This window comes from Dendrobates tinctorius, unplaced genomic scaffold (genome assembly GCF_039654945.1).
Source record: "Dendrobates tinctorius isolate UK_male_01 unplaced genomic scaffold, ASM3965494v1 ptg000140l, whole genome shotgun sequence".
In the NCBI taxonomy this organism is placed as follows: Eukaryota; Metazoa; Chordata; class Amphibia; order Anura; family Dendrobatidae; genus Dendrobates; species Dendrobates tinctorius.
The window spans coordinates 20,754,531-20,772,500 of record NW_027361808.1 but is presented as its reverse complement, the minus strand read 5'-3'; the positions used below and the strand labels follow the sequence as shown (position 1 = coordinate 20,772,500).

The 17,970-nt window shown below is 44.6% G+C and overlaps 1 protein-coding gene across 2 annotated transcripts in view; it reads right to left on the bottom strand.

Annotated features, from left to right (window-relative positions):
• LOC141049051 (anaphase-promoting complex subunit 1-like) overlaps positions 1–17,970 on the bottom strand; it is a 272,962-nt gene that overhangs the window by 106,460 nt on the left and 148,532 nt on the right. For both annotated transcript variants that reach the window (XM_073545167.1, XM_073545166.1), the window contains exon 24: positions 16,022–16,200. In XM_073545167.1, coding sequence (XP_073401268.1) covers positions 16,022–16,200 — 179 coding nt within the window. The remainder of the gene's footprint in view (positions 1–16,021; positions 16,201–17,970) is intronic.

The following is a 17,970-nucleotide window of genomic DNA, read 5'->3' as shown; positions in this document are numbered from 1 at the left end:
GGTGAGCAATTGTAAAGAAACCAGATCACGTCTGTGCACAGCTACTTTATGATAGTGCTGGTCTGAAATCAACTAGAGAGTATAATACAATTATTTATAAGGGCAATAGCCCAGTTGAAGTAGGAATAATACCTTAGTATATAAATATGATATATAACTAAGAGAACAACATCTGAACCAACACTTACCAAGTGGTTTGATAACTATTTTTGGGAAAAGTGCAATAAAATAATCATCACTAAATTATAGTTATTGATCGTGATTCTGAGGAAATTGGGAAGGATTTATACTGTTGAAAAGGATTTGAGAACAGACATCAAAATGTGAATATTTAGGGAGACTAGTATATGGAGATAGAGGAAATAACTAATAGTCCGCTAAATAAAACAAAAAGAAACGCAGTCATTCATAATATTTTGTGTTATTAGTGTCCATAGTATGATCTGTATGTTATTTGAAAGGCAATAGGGACAGACTGGATCAAACAGGGTGGATATGACAACTTTAAGCATAAAAGTTGTGTTAACCCATTAACAACTGTCGATACGCCTTCTAACGGAGCAGTTAAGGGGCCTTATTCCTAAGCGCCGTTTTTAACGGCACCAAGAAATAAGGGTATAGCACCCCCCCAGCTTTGGAAAATCTCTGGTGTCTCGATTATAGGGGGTTGCTGAGACCCTGTAGAAAATGATCAGTTGATTTTTATGATCCCAACACGTTACTCGGTGAATAGCCGCGATCACACAAAAAAAAAAAAAAGTCTGATATAAAATTAATTTCTCTCTCCTAATATATGATATGATTTAGCTTAGCAAAGAGAAATGGGGTCCTGCGATCCCCAGACCCTCCTGCTCTGTCACCCGGGCCTTCCGTGTTATCTTCCTGGGAAAAAAATTGGCGCAAGCAGGTACCCAACACTAGGGAATTTTTCCTATAGATTCCTATAGGTTCCTTTTGATTACTGTGATAGGATAGTGATCAAAATAAAAAAAAAAAAATAAAAAACTGTAAATCAAATCCCTCTTTGTCACCTCCTTAGTTACAAAAAAAAAAAAATATATATATATATATATATATATATATATATATATATATATATATATATATACACACTTTTTTTATTCTTTGCAGTGAGGATTGGGGTTAGAGTTCCAATTGGGGGGTTCTCAAAAGTAAAGATAAAAAAATGATGACAACATATAAAAGCTAGTGTTGAACGCAAGTGCTCACTACTCGAGTTTGCATCGGGTATGCATGGAGTATTGCAGATCCCCGCATGTTATTTTGGGGTGTCCATCAGCCGTTAAACATGCGGGGCCGCGAGCATGTGACTTGAGCGCCCACGATATTCGGTCCAGACTCAAGCACCCGACGCAAACTGTAGTAGCGAACACTTGCGCTCAACACTAATGACGACATATTCAATATGACAACTTAATGTTATCAAATTCTTTGTCGTACCTGTGGGTTCAAAATGCTCACTATACCCCTGGATAAAATCCTTGAGGGGTGTGGTTTCCAAAATGTGGGTCAATTGTGGGGGGGCTTTCCACTGCTTAGGCACATCAGGAACTCTCCAAAGGCGGCATGGTGCCTTCTCGATTTCAGTCAATTTTGCATTCAAAAAGTCAAATGGCGCTCCTTCCCTTCCAAGCTCTGCTGTGCACCCAAACAGCAAATTTCCCCATGTATGGGGTATCAGCAATCTCAGGAGAAATTGCATAACAAATTATGGTGTCCATTTTCTTCTGCTGCCCTTCTGAAAATAAAAGTTTGGGCCTAAAGTAAATTTTTTGTGAACTTTTCTCACCTTTGAAACTGCTAAGACTCTTACTGTCGCTCTTATTCATTCTCGTCTGGACTACTGCAACTCTCTTCTGATCGGTCTCCCTCTTACCAAACTTTCTCCTCTCCAATCCATCTTGAATGCGGCAGCCAGGGTCATATTTCTGTCCAGCCGCTTCACCGATGCCTCCATCTTGTGCCAGTCATTACACTGGCTACCTATTCGCTACAGGGTCCAGTATAAACTCATCTCTCTCACCCACAAAGCTCTCCACTGTTCTGCACTGCCTTATATCTCCTCTCTCATCTCTGTCTATCGCCCTACACGTGCCCTCCGTTCTACAAATGACCTAAGACTAACATCCCCCGTAATCCGAACCTCGCACCTCCGTCTCCAAGACTTCTCTCGTGCTGCTCCATCTCTCTGGAATGCACTTCCCAAGACGATCAGACTGATACCTAGCCCTGACCTATTCAAGCGCGCTTTGAAAACCCATCTCTTCAAACAAGCCTACCACATCAACTACTCAGCAAGCTAACTTTGCCCTGTTCCCTCCTTCCAAATATTATTCTGAATCTGCACCCTACTATTCATCTGTCTCCACACCCTTCATGCACATGATAACTGCACTTGATACTTGTCTATTGCACTTAAAACACACGGGCTGATGACCAGATCATGCAGCTTTATATGAAAATCCCTATTATAATTGCCAGACCTGAATTAACAAGCATTTCTCACCTACTGTGTCCCCCCATTTCCTTGTAGATTGTAAGCTTGCAAGCAGGGACCTCACTCCTAATGTCACTGTTTGAATTGTCTTAACTTGTATTGAATTTATTGTCTGTACATGTCCCCGCTTAATTGTAAAGTGCTGCGGAATATGTTGGCGCTATATAAATAAAAATTATTATTATTATTGGTTCTCATGAAGCAACTGAAGGGTTAATAAACTTCTTGAATGTGGTTTTGAACACCTTGAGGGGTGTAGTTTTTAGAATGGTGTCACTTTTGGGTACTTTCAGTCAAATAGACCCCTCAAAGTCACTTCAAATGTGATATGGTAGCTAAAAAAAAAAAAACAGGATTTTTGGTTGCTTACCGTAAAATCTGTTTCTCGGAGCCTTCATTGGGGGACAGAAACCATGGGTGTATGCTGCTGCCACTAGGAGGCTGACACTATGTACAGAAAAAGGTTAGCTCCTCCTCCGCAGTATACACCCCACCGACCGGCACTAATTTCCTCAGTTAGTGAGAAAGCAGTAGGAGAAGTAACAAAGCAGAATGAAAACAGGACAACTCAACTGTAATCAAACAAACATAAGAACAGGAGTTGCAGAATATGGGAGGGTGCTGTGTACCCCAATGAAGGCTCCGAGAAACAGATTTTACGGTAAGCAACCAACAATCCTGTTTTCTCCATCGCTTCATTGGGGGACACAGAAACCATGGGACGTCCCAAAACAGTCCCTGGGGTGGGAAACAAACTGCCATCAGGTCAGCGGACTCACCACCGCCTTCGGAAGCGCCGTCTGTTCCCTGCTCCACGGTCACACCGCACCATGTCTGAAGGTAATGCACTCTATTTGTAATGGGTGCGATATTCATGCCAGTACTTAGTTCTGAATAGTGTAGAGTAGAACTTAGCCATTATATATCCCACTCCGACTCGGTTAATTTAACCCTGACAGGCCCTTACTTATATCAGACTGGTATTTTTATTATTGATCTAATCACGGTGTCCTGTTTGGTAGATTCAGACGAGTGCTTTCGCCCCCCCCCCCCCCCTCCTTTTTTTTTTTTTTTTGTCTGGGGTGTGTTTACAATCTATTGGGTCACATAATGTATAAATGATTATTGTGAACATGCTTATCTTTATCACTTGACTCCGGACAAAATCTCTCTCCCCTTTTTCCCTTCTCCTACCTTTATGTGTGCATACCCAGACACTCTTTTTGTCACATTGTTTATGCTTAAATAAATTTTGTATTATTCTTGAAATCATTTTGAGCTTCTATTTCTTTGATGTTTACGATTACATTCTGAGCATTTAACCATATTAATATATATGACTAACATGTGAGCATGCTCAGTTAATACTTTTTTTGACATTTTTTCTGAATTGTTTTGGTTTTTCTTGGTATAATTAATTGGTCTAGAGGCTCTTCCACCTGACTATGTGGAATAGTTTTTTGGTTTAATTGGACTCACCACCGCCGCCTGCAAGATCCTACTGCCTAGGCTGGCGTCCGCCGAAGCGTAGGTGTGGACCTTGTAAAATTTGGCAAACGTGTGGATCGAAGACCAGGTTGCCGCTCTGCAGAGCTGCTGCGCTCTGTTGTGCACCGCCCAGGAGGCATCCACTGCCCGGGTAGAGTGAGCTCTAATTCCAGGAGGGGGCACTCGATGCTTGACCCGGTAGGCTTCCAAAATTGCTGATCTGATCCAGCGAGCAATGGTAGCCTTGGAGGCCGGCTGACATTTCCGCGCACCATCTGGAATGATGAAAAGAGAGTCTGTCTTCCCCGCAAGGGAGACGTCCTAGCCAAGTAGACCTTCATGGCCCTGACCAGGTCTAACTTGTTCAAGGAGCGCTCCAGAGGGTGGATTGGACACGGACAAAAGGATGGGAGAACAATGTCCTCATTTAGGTGGAAAGTGGACACCACCTTAGGAAGGAAGGCGGGGGGCGCAGGACCACCTTGTCCTGATGGAGCACCAGGAAAGGGGGGGGCGACAAGAAAGGGCCGCCATTTCCGACACGCGCCGGATGGAGGCGATGGCCACCAGAAATGCCACTTTCCAGGAGAGAAGGGACAGGGAGACTTCCCTGAGAGGTTCAAAGGGAGACTGTTGAAGATCCTCCAGAACCAGATTGAGATCCCATGGATCCACAGGAGTGCGGTACGGAGGTGCCGTATGAGCCACTCCTTGAAGAAAGGTTTTGACCTGCGGACGGGAGGCCAACGTCCTCTGAAAAAGAATGGAGAGCGCCGAAACGTGACCCTTCAAAGAACAGAGGGCAAGGCCAGCATCTAGGCCTGCCTGGAGGAACACCAGAATAGAAGGAAGAGAAAAGGACATGGGCGGAACGTCATCGGCCTCGCACCAAGTGAAATAGGCCTTCCACGTACGATAATAAACTCTGGAAGACGATGGTTTTTTAGCCCGGATCATGGTGTGAATACCCCGATCTGAAAAACCTGACCGCCTCAGAACCGCAGTTTCAACAGCCACGCCGTTAAATTGAGCGGCAGAGAATTGGGGTGGCAGATCGGACCTTGCCTTATCATGATCCTGTCTCTTTGATAGAAGAAGGTCCGTGCCTCTTCCAGACTGACAGGCTCTGGTGGGCGAGTGGGTGGGAGACGGGGGGCGAGGACCAGCTGGATCGCCTGACACGCATCCGTGCTCGGGCTCTTGGTCCTGACGTGTAGAGGTATGAGGATACGGGGTGGCAGTACACGCCGTACTCAGTCTCTTTGTGGGAGTACGGATGTGACTGTTCACTCCGTATCCCTCTGGAACCTGCAAAGAAACGACGCACACTGAGGTAGATAAGGGTCTAATGAAAGACCCGTGTCCACCTCCTACTGACACTAATCTAAACTGAGGAAATTAGTGCCGGTCGGTGGGGTGTATACTGCGGAGGAGGAGCTAACCTTTTTTTGTACATAGTGTCAGCCTCCTAGTGGCAGCAGCATACACCCATGGTTTCTGTGTCCCCCAATGAAGCGATGGAGAAAAATGGTTTTGTAAATTGTTGGAAAAATGAGAAATCGCTGGTCAACTTTTAACCCTTATAACTTCCTAACAAGAAAACTGTTTTCAAGTTGTGTTAGTGTAAAATAGACATGTGGGAAATGTTATTTATGAACTATTGTGTGACATAACTGATTTAAGAGCACAAAAATTAGAAGTTTAAAAATTTACAAAATTTGTTAACCCCCGTAGTGACAGATCCAATTTGGTACTTAATAACCAAGCCAATTTTTACAATTCTGACCACTGTCACTTTATGAAGTTATAGCTTTAGAACAATTCAACGCATCCCACTGATATGGAGATTGTTTTTTGTGACATATTATACTTCATGTTAGTGGTAATTTCTTCTATATAACTTTCATTTATGAAAAAAAATGGAAATTTGGCAAAAAATTTTGAAAATTCTGCAATTTTCAAACTTTTAATTTTTGTACCCTTAACCCCTTCCCGACCTTTCACATAGGCATCATGAAAAGTCGTGCCAATACGATCCAAGACGCCTAAGTGGCGTCATGAATTAATAGCCCCCCTGCGGGTTCGGTGACCGGGGTCACTTAAAGGTCACCCGACCCGCACACAGAGGACCCTTTATAGTTAATCCCAGGGGGCGTGGCTTAGCACCCACGTGCCTACAATCGCTGATTGGCTGTTTTACTTTTAACCATGGCTGGAGACACCGATCAGAACCCCCCACCAACTGACAGCGCCGATCGGCTGCCGCCACCGACTAACGGCATAGATCGACAGCCGCCGTCATAATCTGCTCTCCCCCTCCCCTTCCGATCCCCCCCTCACCCTCCACGGTGCCTCAGACATCCCTCTGGCTATCCCGGTGTCCCGCCGTCTTGGATCATGGGCGCCGCCATATTGGAAAATGGTGGGCGCATGCGCAGTGCTCCAGCTGGAATCTGCCGGCTGCAGATCCATTCATTTATTTTGATCATTGTGATAAACTCTCACAGTGATCAAAATAAAAAATAAAAAAAGTAAATAAACCCCCCGTTTATCTCCCCCATAGATAGGGACAAATAAAAAAGAAAATATTTTTATTTTTCCATTAGGGTTGGAATTAGGGTTAGGGTTGGAATTAGGGTTAGGGGTGAGTTGGGGTTGGGATTAGGGTTAGGCTTGTGGTTAGGGTTGGGATTAGGGGTGTGTTGGGGTTAGGGTTATGATTAGGGTTGGGATTAGGGTTAGAGGGGTGTTGGGGTTAGGGTTGGAGTTAGAATTGAGGGGTTTCCACTGTTTAGGCACATCACGGGGTTTCCAAACGCAACATGGCACCACCAAGCAGCCAATTTTGAGTTCAAAAAGTCAAACAGTGCTCCCTTCATTCCGAGCCCCGACGTGTGTCCAAACAGTGGTTTACCCCCATATATGGGGTATCAGCATACTCAGGAAAAATTGCACAACTTTGGGGGTCCAATTTCTCCTGTTACCATTGTGAAAATAAAAAATAGGCTAAAAAAAAATCATTCTTTGAGGAAAAAAATAGGGATTTTTGTGTACTCACCGTAAAATCCTTTTCTCCGAGCCAATCATTGGGGGACACAGACAGTGGGTGTTATGCTGCTGGCCACTAGGAGGACACTAAGTATACCGGAAAAAAAGTTAGCTCCTCCCATGCAGTATACACCCTCTCGCTGGCTGAGATTTCTCCAGTTCGGTGAAAAAAGCAGTAGGAGCATAAACAGTCAATAATAACCATAACAAAGTCAAAGCCTAAGAATGCTACAGTGAGCCAGCAGGCTAAACAGGGTGGGTGCTGTGTCCCCCAATGAATGGCTTGAAGAAAAGGATTTTACGGTGAGTACACAAAAATCCCTATTTCTCCTACGCCTCATTGGGGGACACAGAGACCATGGGACGTCCTAAAGCAGTCCCTGGGTGGGGAGCATATATCTGATAATACCCCATGTACCACTGAGTTAACCGTGAGGTACTGCCGAGTGCAGGCTGCATCCGCAGAGGCCTGAGACTGGATTAGGCAATGTTTGTAAAGGTATGCAGGCTGGATCAAGTCGCAGCCTTGCGGACAGGCCCAAGAATGAAATTGGAATATTTTGTAAAAAGTATGCAGAATGGACCAAGTTGCAGCCTTGCAGACTGGGACAGGCGTGTTCCTGATACAGTAGAACTACTGAATCGCCAGGGGAATCCACCTGGCTAGCGTTGCTTTGACACGGCTAGACCCTTCCTATTCCCCTCTGGAAGCATGAACAGGGCATCTTGACTTGTGGAAGGGAGCCGTCCGCGAGATGTACCGTCTCAGCACCTATTCCACATCCAGGGTGTGGAGGGCCTTCTCAATGCGATGGACTGGCGTCGGACAAAACGAAAGGCAAAACAATTTCCTCGTTGAGATGGAAGAGGAGATAACCTTGGGCAGGAAGGACGGGGACGTCCTGAGAACTACCTTTTCCTGATGAAAAATTCAGGAACGGAGAACGGCAGGACAGAGCTGCCAATTCCAAAACTCGTCTGATTGACATAATTGCCACTAGAAAAACCACCTTCCAAGAGAGGACGGACAGTGACACGTCCTGCGGCGGTTCGAAAGGAGGCTCCTGTAAGGCCCCGAGAACCAGGTTAACGGCCCATGATTCCAAAGGCCTTCTATAAGGAGGCACCACATGGGAAACTTCTCTGAATGAACGTCTTAACCTGAAGTTTGGTGGCAATTTTGCGTCGGAAAAGCACTGACAAGGCCGAAATTTGTCCCTTGAGCGAGCTAAGCGCGAGGCCCGATTTTAAGCCAGATTGAAGGAATTCCAATTTGGCCGGAATGGAAAAACACAAGAGGTGATCGACCATGATCCTTGCACCACGAAAAGAAGGTTTTCCAGGTGCGGTGATAGATGCACATGGACACAGGCTTCCTAGCACTAATCATGGTGGAAATCACGTCGTGAGAGAACCCAGCCTGTGCTAAAATCAGGGCTGTGGAGTCAGAGTCCATTTTGGTGGAGTCGGAGTTGGTAAAAAGGGTCCGACTCAGACTCCTAAAATATATAATAAATTGGGTACAGTAGTTCAATGCAGAATGTGCTGAATATTTTTTCATAGGAATTTGGGAAAGTTATGAAATGTCCTATAAATGGCTGTCCTATTCCTGATCTAAGGCTACATTCACACACAGCGTTTTTGCTGCGTTTTTTGAGGATACGTTTTTCAGCTGCAACAGCAGATCAGCTTTTTAAAAAAACGCACCACCTGAAAGGTTTTTCAGCTCATAATGTTTTCAATAGCAAAAGCAGATTAGAAATCTGCTCTATCCATCTATTTATCCATATCTGTCTATCCATAGCTTATCTGTACCAAAAAGAATGAAAGCCGGGTAGCACACAGACTAAATACTCTTTTTTTTTTTTTTTTTTTTTTTAGCAACAGTCAGGTACACCTCATAGCTGCCCAAAAGGACGCCCAGGACAGGCATTGTTCATCTTCAGTAACACATCAACATCAATTGATAGTTGGAATAAATAGACTGCATTCACCACATCTTAAGGTGCAGGCTTTATTTTCAAGTGTAGGGGTGTGCAGTATAAGGTTCTGCAGCAGCTGAGGTGTGCAGTATGAGATTCTGCGGAACAGTATGAGGTTCTGTCCCCCCCCTAGTTTTGATCCTGGCTAAAATCATTTCTTATAGATATGGCGAAACCTCAGGTAACCCTAAATGAAGGTCAATAGACACAGGTGGCTGAATTGAAGGAATTGCTTAATCACCTATTTACCGTGACTAAAAAATTACAAGCTGAGGATTTAACTCCTGGCATTTTCATAAGGGAGTGGAAGAACTTGCTATTTTGCCTGTCCCAAAGAGGAGATTTAATCGCAGATGGCATTTCTGCTTCAATGAAACGGAGAGACACAGCTATTGGAAAATAAATTTTTTCTGGCAGCTGTTTATGTGGACCCAAGTCATCGTATATTGCTTGATGATCAACAGCTTACTAAAGGAAAAGAAACTCTGACTGAGGTAGCAGTTAGGATGAGTGGCCTACATGAGGACTGCCAGGCGCAAGAGGACTTGGGTCCTGACAGTGCTACTGCTGCCATATCTTCATCCTCATCAGATGAGGAGTTTGACTTTGACAAGTATTTGGATGATATGGAGCAGGCAAAGCATTGCTGCAAGGAAAAAGATTTCACTCCGTCTCCTATAGCAAGCAGATTGACCATATTTCAGCAAAAAATTTCACTTGTTCTCAAAGAAAAATTCAACCGTTCATCAAAACTGACTGTTCATGAGGCAATTCCTTTATACTTGGAAATTGTTAGAGATGTTGCCCATGTGGTTACGGCTTTGCCTCCAACCCAAGTTAGTGTAGAGAGGTTGTTCTCTGTCCTTAAAATTATTAGGTCAGATTTTAGGTCATCTGTGAAGGAGGATCTGATGGAGGCAATTCTATTTCTTAGAACAAATTCATAAACTGCACAAATGTTATTTGGTATGTTTTTGTTGAAAACTGTTTTTTGCCACTTACATAGTTTATTACATAGTGTTTATATATATATAAATAGATATTACATAGTGTATTACATATTTACAATTTATTACAGTTTCTTGTGTTCTAAAGTTGTATTCCAATAAATATATATTATGTTCTATCTAAATGTCTTGATTATTGTATCATAAAAATGATTAAATGTCTGATGTTCACATTGTACTACAATAAATTTTTCACTTAAATATAAGCAATATATGTTGGAGTCGGAGTCAGGGAAATTGAGGAGTCGGAATCGCAGGTTTGGCTTACCGACTCCACAGCCCTGGCTAAAATCCAGGATTCAACGGCCATGCCGTCCAAGACAGGGCCGCGGAGTTCTGGTGGTAAGTCGGGCCCTACGAGTGTAGATCCATGCAATCTGGAAGTCGCCAGGGGATGTCGGCAACTAGTTGCATTAGTTCTGCATACCATGCTCGGTGCGGCCAATCTGGTGCGACAAGTATCAATGGTACTCCCTCCGCTCTGATCTTCTTGATGACCCTCGGAAGCAAGGGAAGAGGGAGGATGTACGGGAGCCGGAACCGTTGCCATGGCAGAACTAGGGCGCCCACTCAAATGGCGCATTGATCACGCGATCGGGCAATTAACAGAGGAACCTTGTTGTTTAGTCTTGAGGCCATGAGATACACATCCGGAGTCCCCCAACAATGACAAATCTGTTGAAAGACTTCCGGATGAAGAGACCACTTCCCTGAGGCAATGCCTTGGTGACTGAGAAAATCTGCCACCCAATTTTCTACGCTCGGCCCAATGGAGGATGTGACTCGCTTCGTGCACGGCCATCCTGCTCCGGGTACCTCCCTGGCGGTTGATATACGCTACAGCCGTGGCATTGTTGGATTGGATCCTGATGTGATCTGCGAGGAAACGGTGGAAACTCCGTAGAGCTAATCTGGTCACTTGCATCTCCAAAATGCTGAAGGGGAGACTGACTCTCGGGTTGACCAATGACGGTGTGGCGACCAAAGACCGCTCCCCAGCCGGGGAGACTTGCGTCGGTGGTTACTACCAACCATCTTACTGGGAGAAAAGACCTCCATTGATTCAAGGAGGACCTCAGTGTCCACCACCTGAGGGATTGCCTGACCCGCAGGGACAGGGGGATCCGATGGTTCAGGGAGATCGGAATGTGAAGGTAAGCGTCCTTGATGTCGCCGCGCGGGGACCGACCTGATCTGGAAAAGACGGTAGAGACGGACCAACCTGAATTGTTGCGAGAAAATCAAAAACTCGTCGGCTGTTGGTTGCGAATCGGCCGAACAGCCCCTATTGTTGAGGAAGGAATTTACTTTTTTCCCCCGGTAGTATCGGAAATGAGTTGGTCCAGTTTCTCTCCAAAACAACAACCCGTTTGAAAGAGGAGAGAAGACAACAATCTTTTAGATGTGGCATCCGCCCGCCAGCCGTGGAACCATAGGGCGCTTCTAATGGAGATCACATTAGCGGCAGTTTGAGCCGCACAATTGGCAGCATCAAAAGAAGCGTCCACTACAAAGTCAGCTGCGTGAATTATCTGCCTGGCGACAGTGGTTGCCTCCGGAGGAAGATTGGTGCCTTGGGAGGAAGTAATCAAGACTGCTGCTCAAGCGGCCACTGCCTTAGTGACCCAAATTGCCGCGAAAGATGGAATAAAACGCTGCTCTTGAAGCTTCAAAAGACTGAACGGGCAAGGTAGCCAATTTGACAATCGGAGGTGTTTCTAACTGAGGATCCCTCAGAAACAGATAGGAGCGTTTTAGAAGACGCGATACAGGAGGGTCCACCGGAGGGGACTGTAACCAATCCTACATTAGGTCTGGATGAAAAGGGTATTTAGCTTGAGTAGACTTTTGCCCTGTGAACCGCTCGTGTCAGATCCCTATGTTACTGGACGGCTGGTAAATAACGTGCGCACACGCTAGGTTTCCTTAAATGAGCTAGGGTGTGCTGGAGCTGGAATATTTTCCTCAGATCCAACCTCAGAATCCTGTTGACTGATTCTATAAGAGAATCAAGTGACTCTTGATCAGTTGGGGGATTCTGAGGGGCTGACGTGTCAGATTCGAATTCAGAGCCGTGCTCGCTGTGAACCTCAGGAGAGGGCGAGCGAGAGACAGGAGTCGCCGATGCTGCGGCGTTGACCGTCCCTTGGACGAGTATGGCCCTTGCTGGGGGACAGCTCCCAGCCGATGCCAGTGTCCTCCTCGGGAGGTAAGGACGCTTTCTGCCTGGGTCAGAGACTCAACCAACCATGACAGGGATGCAGCCCACTCCGGGTTACTAAAGGCCCGTCAGCAGCGGCGGTGAGGGACATTGGAACGCAGGTCAGAGCACAGTCCGTGCATAACAGATTAGTCTGTGCATTGGGTAAGGCAGACTTGCAAGTGGTACACATGGTAAAAAAAACGCAGTGTGCTTTTTAACAGCCCGTTTAGCCTCCTTAGATTGAGGCGAAGCACTCCTGAAAGGGTTAACGGCAGAGTGACTGCAGCTGCAGGGAATGTGCCGTGAAGGGGTTAAGCTTTAATCTGAGGGCAGATGCAGCTTACCCGGTCCTGTGCTGGGTCCCCAGGGAGGGAAAAACGGTGGCCTTGTGGTGTCACCCGGTATCCAGCTGTCCAGAGCAAGCATAGCGCTCATGAAAGGGTTAACGGCAGCTGAAGACATGGCCCCCGAGAATAGAATTGCGCGTCTCGTAAGTAATGAGAGGCGCCTAGAGGAGGTGGCGGCGACGTTAGCACGGGTGGCGCTAATCAAATTGCGGCCTAGTAGGCTGGAAAAGTCAGGGACTAAATTTTTGGCCTACCCGCGGTAGGCGCTGGGGGCAGAGAGAGGGCGGTGCTAGTGGGCGGCGCCATTCAAATTGCGGCCTAGCAGGCCGGAAAAGCCGGGAACTAGATTTTTGGCCTACCCGAGCGCCAAGAGCGGGGGGGACGCGATGACGTTAAGTCAGCGCTTCTCCCGGGGGGCAGGGCCTGAGCCCATACCTCCACTCCTGTGCTCAGGCAGGTCGTTGCTGCCCGGGGTCTTCTCTCATCCTCTGGGCGATGTAGCAAAGCTGGAGGAGGTCTTAAAGGGGTATGCTCAATTGATCCACCCTGTGGTAGGGGGATGAGAGCTCTGGGGCTGATTCAGGGCATCCGAAAAAGTGCTGCTTGAGTCCTTCTCCATGCACTCCTGTGCTACGTCCTGTTGCGCTTGCCCTCGTATCCGTGGAGTACCGACCTTAAGGGAACCATCGTCAGAGGAATCAGCCCCATTCGTCGCAGGAAAGTGTACGGGGAGATATACTCTGCGTGCTTGCCTGTTGTTGGTTCGGAGGAAAGCGGGCCGTAGAAAGGAACCATCGCCCCCTTCACTCCGTTAATTAAAAAATAAAAACGGTGGGGTCTGAAACCAGACCCAAGTGCCTCCTAATCTACACTAAGCAAAGAACTGGAGAAATCTCAGCCAGCGAGAGGGTGTATACTGCAGGGGAGGAGCGAACTTTTTTTCTCGCTTACTTAGTTGTCCTCCTAGTGGCCAGCAGCATAGCACCCACTGTCTTTGTGTCCCCCAATGAGGCGTAGGAGAAAAAATATTTTTATTTTCACGGCTCTGCGTTATAAACTTATGTGAAGCACCTGGGGGTTCAAAGTGCTCACTATGCATCTAGATAAGTTCCTTAGGGCAGGGTTCTCCAACTCCAGTCCTCAAGGCCCACCAACAGATCATGTTTTCAGGATTTCCTTTGTATTGCTCAGGTGATAATTGCATCACCTGTGCATTACAAAGGAAATCCTGAAAACATGATCTGTTGGTGGGCCTTGAGGACTGGAGTTGGGGAACTCTGCCTTAGGGGGTCTAGTTTCCAAAATGGGGTCATTTGTGGGGGAGCTCCAAAGTTTAGGCACACAGGGGCTCTCCAAACACGACATGCTGTCCGCTAACGATTGGAGCTAATTTTCCATTCAAAAAGTCAAATGACTCTCCTTCCCTTCTGAGCCCTGCTGTGCGCCCAAATAGTGGTTCACCCCTACATATGGGATACTAGCGTACTCAGGACAAACTGGACAACAACTTATGGGGCTCAAAGTGCTCACTACACATCTAGATAAGCTCCTTGGGGGTTCTAGTTTCCAAAATGGGGTCACTTGTGGGGGGTTTCTACTGTTTAGGCACATCAGGGGATCTGCAAACGCAACATGACACCGGCAGAACATTCCATCAAAGTCTGCATTCCAAAATGGCACTCCTTCCCTCCTGAGCTCTCCCATGCGCCCAAACAGTGGTCCGGTCCCCCCCCACATATGGGGCATCTGTGTACTCAGGACAAATTGCACAACAACTTTTGTGGTCCAATTTCTCCTGTTAGCCGTGTGAAAATAAAAAATAGTGTGCTAAAAAATCATTTTTGAGGTGTTCAAAGTGCTCACTACACATCTAGATAAGTTCCTTCGGGGGTCTAGTTTCCAAAATGGGGTCACTTGTGGGGGAGCTCCAATGTTTAGGCACACAGGGACTCTCCAAACGCAACCCTAAATATTCCAGCATATTTTCCATTCAAAAAGTCAAATGGCACTCCTTCCCTTCTGAGCCCTGTCGTGCGCCCAAACAGTGGTTTATGACCACATATGAGGTATCGGTGTACTCAGGAGAAATTGCCCTACAAATTTTATAATCAATTTTATCCTGTTGCCCATGTGAAAATGAAAAAATTGATGCTGAAAGAAAATTTTTGTTCAAAAAATTAAAATGTCCGTTTTTTCCTTCTTCTTGAATGTAGTTTTGAGTAGCTTGAGGGGTGCAGTTTTTAGAATGGTGTCACTTTTTTGTATTTTCTGCCATATAGACACCTCAAAGTCTCAAAGTGACGTCAAATGTGAGGTGGTCCCTAAAAAAATGGTTTTGTAAATCTTGTTGTAAAAATGAGAAATTGATGGTCAACCTTTAACCCTTATAACTTTCTGACAAAAAAAAAAATTTTGTTTCCAAAATTTTGCTTATGTAAAGTAGACATGTGGGAAATGTTATTTATTAACTATTTTGTGTCACATAACTCTCTGGTTTAACAAAATAAAGATTCAAAATTTGAAAATTGCAAAATTTTAAAAATGTTCGCCAAATTTCCGTTTTCTTTCCACAAATAAACGCAAAAATTAATCGACCTAAATTTACCACTAACATGAAGACCAATATGTCACAACAAAACACAATCTCAGAATCGCTAGGATGCGTTGAAGCGTTCCTGAGTTATTACCTCATAAAGGGACACTGGTCAGAATTGGAAAAAATGGCCTGGTGATTAATGTCAAAATACGCTGGGTCATGAAGGGGTTAAATCAGCGTGTGGTGTCACACAAAATAGTTAATAAACAACATTTCCCACATGTCAATTAAAGTTATTTATTTACATCAGCACAATTTTAGAAACAATTTTTTTTGTTAGGACGTAATAAGGATTAAAATATGACCAGCGATTTGTCATTTTTCCAACAAAATTTACAAAACCATTATTTTTTAGGGACCAACTCACATTTGAAGTGAGTTTGGGGGGTCAATATAACAGAAAATACCCAAAAGTGACGCCATTCTAACAACTCCACGCCTCAAAATGCACAAAACCACATTCAAGTAGTTTATTAACCCTTTAGGTGCTTCACGAGAACTAAAGCAATGTGGAAGGAAAAAATGGACATTTTACTTTTTTCACAAGAAGTTTACTTTGGAACCATTTTTTTTTATTTTCACAATGATATCAGGAGAAAATAGACCACAAATTTGTACACCAATACCCCGTATGTGGGGGGGAAAGCCACTGCAAATAATAACATTAATCAATTACATTTTTTTACACAACATTTTCAGGTATTTTAATATATTTTTATTTTTGCAAAATTACTTTTATTTTACTTTTCCAAAGGAATGTGTCCCTGGGAAATACTGTGCTATATTACATTGCAAATGTTTCATGCAAGTCTCTAAATGTGCAGGTACTCACAGATTTGGCTTGCGGAAAGTTCCCTTGACAGGCCTGCTTGGAAAGGTCCTGACGTCCAATGAGTAAGCACACAGCTTCCGGCCAGTCAGATGCAGGCTCTTGGCGACACTGATAGATGGCGTGTCGAATAGAAAGTGCAACTCCAAATGGAAGGGACTCCAAATCTTGCAGCGAAAATCCTTGCAAAAATTAAATAGTAAGAGACTATAAACAGTAGAAGATGAAATAAAGCAAAATTTAAAAAAAATCCATTTTACTTCTTTTCATGGCTCTGATGACACTTCTTACACTGACATATGTTGGCTGCAGCGCCGTCATGAAAGTCTTGTGTTATTCCAATCACCATGTATAATATGTAATTCTTACTTGACCAGTTGTAGTTTCGGGGTGGAAATAAAGACAAAATATTTTGTAATTAAAACCTACCACTCCCACCACTAAGAAAATAAACACACGAGCACAGTTGTGGTGGGCATTACTGGCACCCCTGAATACTAATTACAGTAAGTAAAAGATCTCCTGAAATAAAAATGATTAGCCAAACTGCTTAAACACTAAAAACTTATTAGGAAAAATCGTAGCTACTTACCGGTAACAGGATTTTACAGAGCCCATACCGGCACCACCTGAGAGAAGGTATCTGCCCATCAAGGACAGGAAACCGACTGAATAAAAGGGCGGTACCTCTCCTTCGCATCAGTTGGGTTTCAGAGCATGCGAAGACCTCCAGACAGTAACATAACCATCACCAATAAACATTCTTTCTTAAACACCCTTAAAGTGCACACCACTAGTGATAAAACAGGGAGGGAATACAAGGGTGCTGTCATGGGGGCTCTGTAAAATCCCGTTACCGATAAGTAACAAAGATTTTTTCTCCTTCTCCCATGAGAGCATGACCCTGAGAGATTTATAAAGATCAAAGCACCCTAGGGAGGAAACACCGCTTGTAACACCTTTCTCCCAAAGCAAAAAACAAATATCCTGAACTAAAAGTAAAAAATATATACTGCAAATAATGCATAAGGGTAATAATAATAATAAGGGTATTTAGTAAACATAATTTTGATCAAAATAATGTACAAGCCATCCCGCCACGTCACGGCAACCCTTGTGGGACAGTCCCTACTCTAGTATTTAAAACCTTTTCACTTGCCAAGTGGCGTGAATGTGAATAAGGGTCGAGCGGCTGAACCACTAGTAACAGCTTAGGCCAGACTGGATGGCTTTCCCAGCTCAGAAAGAGGGCGGTCACACCCATATATGCACTGAATGCACAATGAAATGAATAAAAAACAAATCTGAACTGAGAAAAGTAAGTAAATGTGTATGCACAATGTAAGTGCATATTAACACATGACCATTAACCAAAGAAAACAAAAAGCAAAAAACAAATATCCTGAACTAAAAGTAAAAAATATATACTGCAAATAATGCATAAGGGTAATAATAATAATAAGGGTATTTAGTAAACATAATTTTGATCAAAATAATGTACAAGCCATCCCGCCATGTCACGGCAACCCTTGTGGGACAGTCCCTACTCTAGTATTTAAAACCTTTTCACTTGCCAAGTGGCGTGAATGTGAATAAGGGTCGAGCGGCTGAACCACTAGTAACAGCTTAGGCCAGACTGGATGGCTTTCCCAGCTCAGAAAGAGGGCGGTCACACCCATATATGCACTGAATGCACATTTCATTGTGCATTCAGTGCATATATGGGTGTGACCGCCCTCTTTCTGAGCTGGGAAAGCCATCCAGTCTGGCCTAAGCTGTTACTAGTGGTTCAGCCGCTCGACCCTTATTCACATTCACGCCACTTGGCAAGTGAAAAGGTTTTAAATACTAGAGTAGGGACTGTCCCACAAGGGTTGCCGTGACATGGCGGGATGGCTTGTACATTATTTTGATCAAAATTATGTTTACTAAATACCCTTATTATTATTATT